The following is an 11,080-nucleotide window of genomic DNA, read 5'->3' as shown; positions in this document are numbered from 1 at the left end:
ACGGAAGTTTATGACAGCCATATGAGTGTTTAGGACTCAGTAGTCCTACGCTTTGTCTATGAGAATGCACCCTTTGTAAGCTACCCAACCGTTGCCTCTCCTGCTTTGAAGCGTATAAGAAGTTTTTCCGCAACAAGCAATATTTCATTACAGAAGCTAACAACTGGAGAGAATGTTTTACTTTTGGTTCAATGGCTTACAAGAAACGCGATTGAATTCAATATCCACGCAAATAACGAAATAGGCTTTATAGTTTTCATTTGCGTTATTGTTTTTGAATGCGACCTATTTTTTTAAACTTAGAACGAATTGAAACAAAAAGGTAATGACTCAATTCAGTCAAATAAGAATTCATTCAATTCAGTTGTGTTCAACTGCTTTTTTTTTTTTATTAAAAAAATTTTTAAAAAAAAAAAAAAAAATTTTTATTTTTTTTTTTAACAATTTTTTAAATAAAAAATAAAAAAAAAAAAAAAAAAAAAAATCAAAAATGTGTATAACTCTTTTATTACGATCAAGTGGTTCATTCCACACTTCTGTAGTTGTTCATTGTCACCTCAGTGGGCGCCTACAATACGCTTTTGTTTACGAAAATATTAAGAAGATCTTCGATCTTTTAGAAGCAAGGCTAACAGGTCTTATTTGAGTGCTTGATACAATTCTACAGGTGACCTTTTACGCCACTTGAACAGGGAAACAATGACGTAACATTACGTTCTCTCGGAAACTGTGACTCACGGATGCAAAAACATTAGGCAAAAGAACAATTTTGACTCCTCAAGCAAAGAAAAACAAAACATGAGGGCCGTTTTTGTGTTAATTGTCCTATTGTTTGCGTTCGTTTTGACACCAGCTAAGCCAGTCAAAGAAGACGAAGGCGACCCAACTTCCAGGCACGGAGATAAACCTGATGTTGACGATGAGTTAGAAAATTCTGGTGAAACTGATGATGAAGACGAAGAAGATGGAAGTACCACGGAGGAGCCGCGAACGAGACAAAAGAGAGACGTGTACATGGAACTCGAAGATGAGGAAAAGATTAAGGATTCTAGTGGTGATGACTTAGAAGACGAAGATGAAGATGATAGTGAGACAAAAGAGGAGAAGTCTTCGCCAAAACGTGACCGATCGAAAAGTAAAAAGAAATCTGATTCCGACACGGAAGAACTACAGATGCAAAATGCAATGGGAATCCAAGGACCTTTCACTATAACTGCATTGCAACCCCCGGGCTCGCAGAACCCATCCCAGAAAGAGGTAAAGGTAAAGCAAGACCCATTTTCATTGGATTTTGCAAGTCCGCCTGGAAATATCGAGATAACGCCACTTGAACCTCCTGTCAACCGCATGAAAAAGGTCAGGAGAAGATGTATGTGCCCATTTCCTTGCGGACCTGCGCACTCATTTGAGGTGATCGGCTGCAGTGGACCTTACACCGTACCATGTGGTGGCTTCGGTGGTGGCTGGCCTGGCCTAGGATGTGGAGGCTTCGGTGGTATGGTACCACCTTATGGCTTGGGTGGTTATGGTGGGTACGGAGTAGGACATCCCGTATACGGAGGTGGATTTGGTGGATTTGGCGGATTTGGTGGATGCGGTGGATGTGGTGGATGTGGTGGATGTGGTGGTGTGGTGGGTGTGGTGGGTGTGGTGGATGTGGTTGCGGAGGGGGCTGTGGATACCCGCCTGTTATGATGTGCTGTAAGTAACGTGTTTTAATACTTAGGCATAAGATAATTAAATTCTTCCACAATACAAGCATGCAAACACAAAACCCGGTAGCTTTAGCACTAACAATCATTAGTCTGGGTCCAAAATAATTATTATTTGGAATAAATTTTGATAATTATACGGCAAGCGGCGTGGCAACTATCAAAAGGGACAAAAAAAAGTGAGACATAGACACACAAGCAAGCAAGCAAACAACAAACAAACAAACAAAAACAATTCAATATTTTTAAATTTAAAATCCATTGTAAAAAAAAAAAAAGAACTGGCGGAACAATTTTGGAAGCTATGGAAGGCTTTTTCTGTCACTGTTTTCTGTTGTTTTCAAACTTTGCAATTTTGTGCTATTTGTTTCTATTTGGTATTAAATACAAAATCGCACAAGAAATGTTTGCTACCGCGCTGTTCTAGCATGCAGCGTGTTTCCTTTGAGAAGGACAACGAACCTAGCGGAAGGGGGGGACGATCAAATTTCCTTTCGGGTATTCACTGCTGGATAGGGCAGGATGGCTGAGATGGGGACTTACTTTCCTTCTCTTAACCTGAGATTTAAAATATTTTCAGTTAGTCGCATTTGGAATGTCAATTTATTTCCGGTCTTAGATGTGTAACAAATTTAACACCTGGTCTGAGATGATGTGGAGAAAATAGATACTAGATCTGCGAAGGGAAATTAGTGGGAATTATCCAGAGCACTCCCAAACAAAACGATACGTTCACGTTAACCCTCGCCACCCTTCCCTTCAGTATAAAACGAAGGCTACTATACGAAGTTCCTACTTCTTTGTTGATTGTTGCGTTTTGGTTCTCACCAGGTTGTAAGAAGAACGGTAAAGATGCTGAAGGTAAAGAAGATGACCTCCCACAGCAAAAACCAGATAAAGTTCAAAAGGATAAACCTCTTTTTCCTCAAGCATCTCCAAAAGTGCATCAGCCACTGTCAAAAATTCATTAATTGTAAAAAAAGGTATAAAGGTTTGTAAAAAAGACTTCAATTTAGCAGAACAAGAATACATAGGCGTTCGACCTCACGAAAATTAAAGGCAATTATAAAAGCACTATGTATCCATATTCAAAAACCATGCAGGTGTGTTAATATATTTCTCTCAGCTTGATAACCGAGCTGTTTAACCAGTCTGTAATGTAAATTAATAGAATCGTGGTTTGATAAATAAAGATGAATTGTATGAAAATAACTGAAGCCACTTTCCTGTTGTCCTGTACGATGATTGCATAAAGGGATAAATAATTTGCGTACAAGCTCTCAGTAAAGGAAATATTCCACTTGATCGTCGAACGATTACTTTTGAAACAGGTCAAGTTACCAAACGTACAGGATGGTTTTAAATTGATAAGTCTTTATCGATACATCTTGTTCTGAGCTCAAAGACTATAATGTCGAAAACAAAAAGGTGAACACGCGTCTTCACTTTCCATTGGCCAATCAAGCAGAGAAAATGTTTCTTAGAGCATAATTGAAACTTTTTTGTAAATATATGTCACACATGAAGGATTCAGTCACGACTTGAAGGTTCCTATAATAAAATAACAATTTTTTTAATATATCCTTTATAAACTTGATTTAGCTAAAACTGTTCAACAAGTGAGAATTTAGTCTTCTTATCAAAAAGGTGTTATATTGTTTATGGAAAGCTTTTCTATTTTGGTGGCTTAAACAAGCCCTTATTTTACTTTGACTGACGTCATACCCTACTTAGTACGTATAAAATATTTTCTGTATCTTCCCCCCAACACCCGCATTTAACCGATATTCAGTTAACCCACCTTTCTCGAACCTTTCCGCTTAGCTTACAAAAAATAATTTCGGTTGCAAGCCCCATGGCCTAAGAGCCCCACTTGTCCTTATGTCCTTACACAAAGTTGTCGATAAATTGCATTAATAAATTGGTGGGAAAAATAATGCAAGTAGAGTATAGTTGTTTTGGGCTAGTGAACAATATTTACTAGAAATCACATGCACCGGATATTCGATTTATCTTTAACTGCAAGTTAGAAGTTTGTTACTGTTCGAAATGTAGTGACTGAAATGATCGATTTCATGTCAAAGTAAAATCAAAGACGGAAAATGGCAAGGTATCTTGCGTATCTTTATTATTCCTCAGTACACATCTAAGGCTTTTCTGATAGCATTTATACCCCCACCCCTCACGAAAAATAGAAGCCCTTTTCCTGTAAGTAAACCAACACATTAAGCCAATAGCTTATAACCGGAGGACGTAAGGGTATTTGCACTGTTTCATGTTTCAGTAGACACTTCTGTGTATAATACGATAACAGTATATTTTAAAGCAGTAGATACGATGTCCTATTTGCAGATCCCGTGAATTGAATTTATAGGCAGTACGAAGAAATGATCCTTTTTTGTTTGATCAACCGTCCTTTGTTGTACATCTGATACTTTTGCGCATCGAATCCAGTGCAGTAAAAATAAAATGAGAATTATACTTGAGTAACTCGTGATTCAAAAATACAAATTTTCAGCTATTTGTTCCTGATAGTAGATTTCTTGGCGTTTGCTAATCTCGGCTATATTAAGTGAAAAGACTGTGCTATTGTCAAGCCCGAAAAGTCTTCAGAACCGGATAAATAAACTCGCAATATGACATATTTATCTTTTGATATAAGACGCGCTCGTTCTTGTAGAATTTACAAATCCGATGTAAGTTTTTCGAACTGGAGACATCACAGTTTCAAGTACGAAAATTATATTATGGCTATTGGCTTTCGGCCTCGGGTAACTTATTATAATTTAACAATAGCATCGCAATGGTACCAGAAAGCAAACCACACCCATGATTTTATCAAAATGGATAAACTTGATTTATTTTCTTTAAATTCTTCAGAAAGTGGTTGTTATTTTCTATGAAGGACAAAAATATTAGTTTGAGTTGGAGACCAGCTATAATTGTTTTGGTTTATTGAAGAAAGACGTTTTCCTTGATACTTTTCATGCCTCAGTGACATCACCAAAATCTGTCTCCTTCATAATGGGAGGTCAATAGAGGATATTCTTACTGCATGAAAGTGGCACCTGCTTTTTGAGAGTTTTATTTTCGAATACATTTATTTGAAGTGGAGAAGTCAGGAGCCATTTTCTATCAAAATGAAAGTTTTTACACTAAATGCTGTGTTAGTAATTTTTTTCTCTGTCCAAATGACGATTTCTCATGGCCGCGAAAACATAGATCTGCCAATTTACGAAGGAGAAATGGAATCCACAGTACGAAGCATTCACGAAGATGTTAGCGAAGACGAGACGGATCCATTGAAATCTGAACACGATAAAGAAAACCTTCATAATGTTGCTAAAAATGGCGAATTCGAAGAGAAAGAAAGTAACGACGATCAAAACGAAAGCCACAGAAAAGGAAATAGAGAAAATAATTCCAAAAAACGTTCCCATCCTCAGGTATGTCCTCCCGGCTGGCTGTCTCCGTGGGACTACGTTGGTAATTCAAACTCTGGTGGTTGTGGTGGATGTGGATGTGGATGTGGTAATTGCGGCAGTAATGGAGATTTTGGAGGTGTTGGCGCTGCTGATGAATTGGATGCCGCTGGGTGCGGCTGTGGGGAGTATGGATGCGGTGGAGGTTGCTGCTGTGGTTGTGGAGGATGCGGATGTAAATTTCATGGCGGCGGGTTCATGCATCATAATGGTTATGGTCGACGTTCACCGCGTCTGTTTAACGACGGGCATATTCAGCACGTTTGGCTGAGTAAGTTTAAAAAATTGTTGTTTTCTTAAAGCTATTGGAAACAATTTATTTGAAAATTGAAAAAAATATCAATTATTTTTTCTTTATTATAAAATTGGAGAATTAATTTGTTTCGATAATTGATATGATAAAGGAATTATAATTTTTAAGCACGATTATTGAAGCAGGTTGCTATCAAGGATTTTATAAAGAAAAGGGCTTTGTTTTCGAAATTTTACATTTAAAACTTAATACTGCTATTTTGAGGCTCTCCCTGGTACTACATGTTAAGATGTGTTCCAGTTCCTAGCTGTTTACTAATTTGGGTGTCTAGCTTGTATTGGCCTGATTTTGTTCATTTCAAAAGGGTCAGCAATATTAGGGAAAGCGACAATAGTTTCCAGGTTAAAGAAGTAAAATAACTGATTTTTAGCTTTTTCGAGACATAAAACTGCTTAAGCAATGTAAGCGACTCAGTTATGTATCTTTTTCCATTACAACAGGAGACGGAAGAATGAGAAGAAATATCCCATCTCCACTGACGATTCGACGAAATATTCTCCGTTGAGCTATATCGTGATAATGTCTATAATGCAAACTTCTCAAGCAAAAAGCCAAGTATAGAAAAGATGTGAAAAGAAAACACTGAACAAGCAAATACATCGCTGGTGATTAAAGATTTAAAATAATCGAGAAACTGTCTATTGCCGTTTTCTGCTTCGTTAATTTGTATATATCTGCACCTAATGCAGAAACTCTCAATAAAGTTTAAAATGTTTATTAACCGCGTCACTCCACGTGTTACTTATATCTCCTAAACTTTTTATCGTTAGACCAAAATGTTTTATTATAAAGTAGGATCAGACGATCACTTCAGGAATTAGAGAGTGGCTCATGATACCATCACTGTCATTGTTTCCTACGCAGACGCAAACAGCTCTAGAAGACTGATTTCTTTCTAAAGAGTCAGTGAAATTAAAAGAATTGATTAATACACATAACCTTTACTCAATCATTCTTTTCTAAGGAATAGAAACCTGAGACGGACAAAGCTTCCGCTAAAAATGGCCAAGTTTCAGTTCTCGCCTTATTCTCGTCTGGTGTTTTCATCACAATTATTAAACTAGGCAGCACGAGGGCGGAGAAAATGTCCAAAATACCAGAAAGAGACATAGATCAGCTCATCAGTCATCAAATCTTTGTCATAATTATTATTGTTCATTATAAACTACATCCAAATACAAAATAAAGCTGTAAGAATATTCCGTCCTCCTTTTGTTATATTATCCTAAAAATAAGTTGTACATGTCGAAATTACCTAAATGTAAGTCTAAAACATGTAGAGCGTAACACTTTAGCTACCTCGTGACAATGCTTTGCGTAATTTGCACCTCCCATTTCATGTGGCGATACAAGTCTTTGAGGTGAAAACGGATCTACTCAATACAGGAATAAATTATGGACAGGTTACTGCTTCAATTGTTTATCCTTTTCCCCCTTGCTTTTGGAATTAAAGGAAAGAACATCAATCCTTTGAAACAAAGTTCACAGGAAATCAAAAGAAGACTCGAAATTGGTGAGCACGCTTTCAAGAGATATGAGGCGAGGCCAATTGAAGCCGGCCACAACAATCAACACTTCCACAACAGGCTAGACGAACATCTAACCAAACCAGCCAGTCGTAAGCGATCAAGACGTTGCTTCTGTGGGCTTTCACCAGGCGCCGGTTGCCCAGATGGATTTTTGGAGACACAGATTCAATGGAATGATCCATTAGTCGGTCCGCAAGTGCCTCCTCACTTTCCAGCAGAAGGGCCACCATACGACGTTGGAGATGAGTGGGCTTGGGTACAGGACAGGTATGATGGCGACCTACAGCAAAATGCATATGGTTGGAACTGGAAGGAGAGGTTTAATGACAATAGTCAGACAGGGCCGCAGCAGGGTGGATATCCATGCGGTCAACAAGGATGGTGCTGTAAGTTGAAACTGGCAAACCACTACCCACTATTAAGAACACTATTAAAACTCTGGTTGTTCTTGGTTTAAGGCTTTTTGTTTTAGATCGCGCAATGTTTAAAGTTGACGTTTTGTGAAGTGGTTAAATATCGAAGAATGCTGTGGATGTATACCTTTTACTCAGCAGACGAAATTTAGTTATTTTGACCAACAGTGGACTCGTGCAACAAGCATGCCAATTTTAATCAGTTTCTCATATTTTGTATGTGTCTATTTAACAAGAAAAAATCTTTGCTCAAAAGAGAGGCAAACGGCGACGCTGGACTCCGGATATAGCGGTCCAGGTTTGTGCCTGCCTGGGCCATTGTGCTGTATTCTTCATCCAATATACTGGATATGACTCTGAGATAAATTAACATCCGATCCGGAGGGGGGGGGGGGGGGAATCGAAAAACGGGATAAGCTCCCACCTCCAACCTAAGCTAAAACGCAGACTAAGTGGTTACTTATCGTAGAAGCTTATGGTAGGTTGTACTAATGGAAAAAAAAAACAATTCAAATCAAATGCATGGACTCTCATAACCATCGACAAAAACAAAGGAACAGTGACCGTATTATCATAAATATTGCCTAAACAATAAAAGTCTTATTTGTTTTACAGGTTGTGGAGAGACCGAAAAAGTAAACGACAAAGCGTCCGACGCTGTTAAACCACTCAGAGATGCTCAGCAACACAAACAAAAGGTCAATGACCGTATTATCATTAACATTGCCCGGAAAGAACTCAATGGATAGCTTATCTTAACGACTTAGCTTGCTTATTTAAGCTCACTTAGGCTTTGGTTAAATGACCGGGAGAACAAATATTGCCAACAAAGCCATGAAGCTGTACAAACGTTTGGCTAGAAACATTTTCATTTTGGTGCTTTCGTTAATCATGGATTGTTAGTACTTTCTTGTGGTGATTTCTTTGGCGAACTGCTCGTGCAACTTATTCATTTAAGAACAAGGCACTTCATCAGTAACATCTTCTCAGATTTCACTATGTTTTTCATTTTCAAGAAATGTTTGCTTTTACGTACCGTTAAATAATTAAACATGTCATAATGGGTGTGTTTAAGTGTTTCCCGGGAAGGCGATTATAGTAGTACCACAAGCAAGCCATCAGGTTTGATTCAGGTCATAAGAATCGACGACAAATAAAGTCTTGGTGCTATTCCGTGGTTAAAACTTATAAAAGGAATTTTTTGCCTTAAAGCAACAAGAAAAAATGTCTGAATATATCTTAAAACGAGTTATGATAGACTTGAGGTACTCTAATGAGACACTTAAGACGAAACTTCTGAGGTCTTGAAATGTTAATGAGGGGATGGCTGATCGTCAAAACATTCCTTTGATGATTTTATTTTTACAAATCTTACCTCAAACTTAAGATGACTTAAAATTACAGAAAAATTTGAAACTTTTCTCCAGCAAGTCAGTTGAGAATATGGCGGGTTCGTTGTTATTCCATTTGACACTTTTGTGCCTCCTCGGTTTGACTATCACCCTTGCCGAGGAAACTGAGGGAATCCTAAAGAGGAGTCGAAGAGAAACACTTGACGATGAGCCAAACGTAGAGCCGAGTAAAACAGGAAAAATCGTGGACTCAGCGGACGGAACCAAGATCAACGACAAAAGGAGACGCGAGCAAAAAAACTTCAAAAAGTTCCAAAATAGAAGATGCTTCTTAGGTTCTCCGTATGATTGTCCAGTAGGGCTCGAAGACAGCCTATTAGATTGGCCTCGTCCCTGGGGATGGGGGCCAGGTCCATTATACCCGGAATACGGACCGAATTTTCATCGAGGTTGGGGAGGACACGGAAGTCCGTTTGGATGTAATCAGTTCGGATGTGGAGGGCCGTGGAGAATGCCTGGATGCTCTTGTGGCTGTAACAACCACGGCTGGTGCTGTAAGTCATTCGCTCAACTGGTTGACTGCTTTGATGATTAGCTTAACAAGTTTAGAAAAAAATGTTAACTTCTTTGCAAGATCGTGTCAAAACGAGAACTCAAATTGAAGATGTCAACAACTAAATAAGGCTTTACCTAGACAGACAACTGTTTTTTTTTTCCCAATTATTTGCCTTTCTAGCCTTCTCTATAAAGATAATACCTGCTTTACTGGAAATAAAACAAGCAAGCAGTTTCCTCTTATCAGAGGACAGGCTGATGTACACTGTCAAACTCGGTGCGCTGCCTAAGTAACGTTACTAGAAGATTGCTTCAACTTGAATAGCGTTACAGCTTATAATAAAATTTTCTGTGAAATAATATATTTTTTCCTGTGCTTGCTGATTCTTTTCTTTAAAAATCAGGTTGTGGTCAAGAAGGTGGAGGTGGAGGAGGTGGTGCCAGTGATCAGTGTTCACAGTTCAACGATGCTGCTCCTTGCCAACCAACATCAAATAAGGTTGGTGGTCCATCACAACTTCATCCATTCGTCGGAAAACAAGCAAATTTCAAAGGTCCAGTTCAAATGAAACAAGGAAAGAACATCAACGTTCAACGAGGAATAAAGCGCCAAGATATCACGTACGGCGCTTCCCCAGATGTTGCGGAGGCGCCCCCTGTTTACGATGATCCTTACCAGGCAACCTATGGTAACTGGCAAGTTCCTCAGCAAGCGTCACCCGCTGACCAAGTTGTGGGTAGTCTATTCTTTTGGAAATTAAAGGGGCAAAATACACCAACTAAGAAACAGAAACAAAAAAATTAATTGCTTCTTGCAGCTTAGAGAAGTGTTTGGTTCGAGCTGACATGTACCAGCAAAGCACCAACAGCATATCGAGAAAATGAAACCAAAAGGAAATGACTTATCTCACGTAGATAATCGGCTAAATTTCTTTTACTGTTAATTCTTCCTTTTCATCTACCACGATGCGCCTATGTTGTTGCATTGATTGAAATCGTTAAAGTTCAGATAAACTAATACATTTGCATGGCTATCTTACTCAATGTTGTTAACTTTCCACTGTGAGAACTCGAGGTCATGAGAAAGGCTACAAAAAATGTGAATAGCTTCAAGGGTCTGGGCCACGAAAATATGCCCCAAGAATTATTAAACCACCGTTAGGTTTGTAAGAAACATAATTATAAAGTTTGCGTTTCAGTCTTCACAGCGATCCAGGGCTTCATTAGCCCTCTCTCGGGTACCAAGAAGAAACGAACAAGAAGCTGTGCCTTATTGCTTTGTAATTAACGTGGATTTAAGCGCCAGTTTGCTTACAAATGTAGCGATAATGCAAATGTTTTTTCTAGTGCATTTTGCGGTTATTCTTGTAAAAGAACTTATTTAAAGTTTTTATGATACGCTAAAGAAACTTAAGGAAAAGTACGACAGACGAACAAGCATAAAACAATAAAATATAACAAAAGCTTAAATGATTTTAATATTTTACTTGATCTTAACTAAAGGAAATTCAATTGGTAAATAAAAAATTGCACAATGGAAACGAAGCTACTTGAGCCAGTGTTAGAGAAAGAGACCCCACTCACTAGAGCTGTAGCTCGGTCGCTCGTTCTCACTCACTTCCAAAGTACAAAATAACAAGAGATAAATTTAGTTTCTCTGGAGTCAAAAACGGAGAGGGGCCAAAGAAAAGCGGGATATTTTCTTTCTCGGGGGTTGGCCTTTC

General features: G+C 38.4%; 3 protein-coding genes and 1 pseudogene across 4 annotated transcripts; all 4 read left to right on the top strand.

Moving 5' to 3' along the window:
* Positions 1-727: 727 nt before the first annotated feature.
* LOC144643892 (uncharacterized) lies at positions 728-2,929 on the top strand (annotated as a pseudogene). The gene is made up of 2 exons (XR_013568990.1): positions 728-1,701; positions 2,544-2,929. The product of XR_013568990.1 is annotated as an uncharacterized LOC144643892 (transcript).
* A 1,868-nt stretch (positions 2,930-4,797) lies between these two features.
* LOC144641928 (uncharacterized) lies at positions 4,798-6,627 on the top strand. The gene is made up of 2 exons (XM_078500946.1): positions 4,798-5,465; positions 5,948-6,627. The coding sequence occupies exons 1-2, from the start codon at positions 4,853-4,855 to the stop codon at positions 6,010-6,012; spliced, it is 678 nt and encodes a 225-aa protein (XP_078357072.1). The 5' UTR covers positions 4,798-4,852; the 3' UTR covers positions 6,013-6,627.
* A 156-nt stretch (positions 6,628-6,783) lies between these two features.
* Positions 6,784-8,706, top strand: LOC144643891 (uncharacterized). Its single transcript, XM_078503281.1, has 2 exons — positions 6,784-7,422; positions 8,065-8,706. Exons 1-2 carry the CDS (start codon positions 6,903-6,905, stop codon positions 8,196-8,198), a joined length of 654 nt encoding a protein of 217 aa, XP_078359407.1. The 5' UTR covers positions 6,784-6,902; the 3' UTR covers positions 8,199-8,706.
* Positions 8,707-8,755: 49 nt separating this feature from the next.
* LOC144643890 (uncharacterized) lies at positions 8,756-10,829 on the top strand. The gene is made up of 2 exons (XM_078503280.1): positions 8,756-9,355; positions 9,761-10,829. Exons 1-2 carry the CDS (start codon positions 8,893-8,895, stop codon positions 10,159-10,161), a joined length of 864 nt encoding a protein of 287 aa, XP_078359406.1. The 5' UTR covers positions 8,756-8,892; the 3' UTR covers positions 10,162-10,829.
* The last annotated feature ends 251 nt before the right edge of the window (positions 10,830-11,080 follow it).

This window comes from Oculina patagonica, chromosome 2 (assembly GCF_052425735.1).
Source record: "Oculina patagonica isolate OP01 chromosome 2, crgOcupat, whole genome shotgun sequence".
NCBI classification, from domain to species: Eukaryota; Metazoa; Cnidaria; class Anthozoa; order Scleractinia; family Oculinidae; genus Oculina; species Oculina patagonica.
Note: the sequence above shows the minus strand (reverse complement) of the source record. Positions and strands in the feature narration are given on the sequence as shown.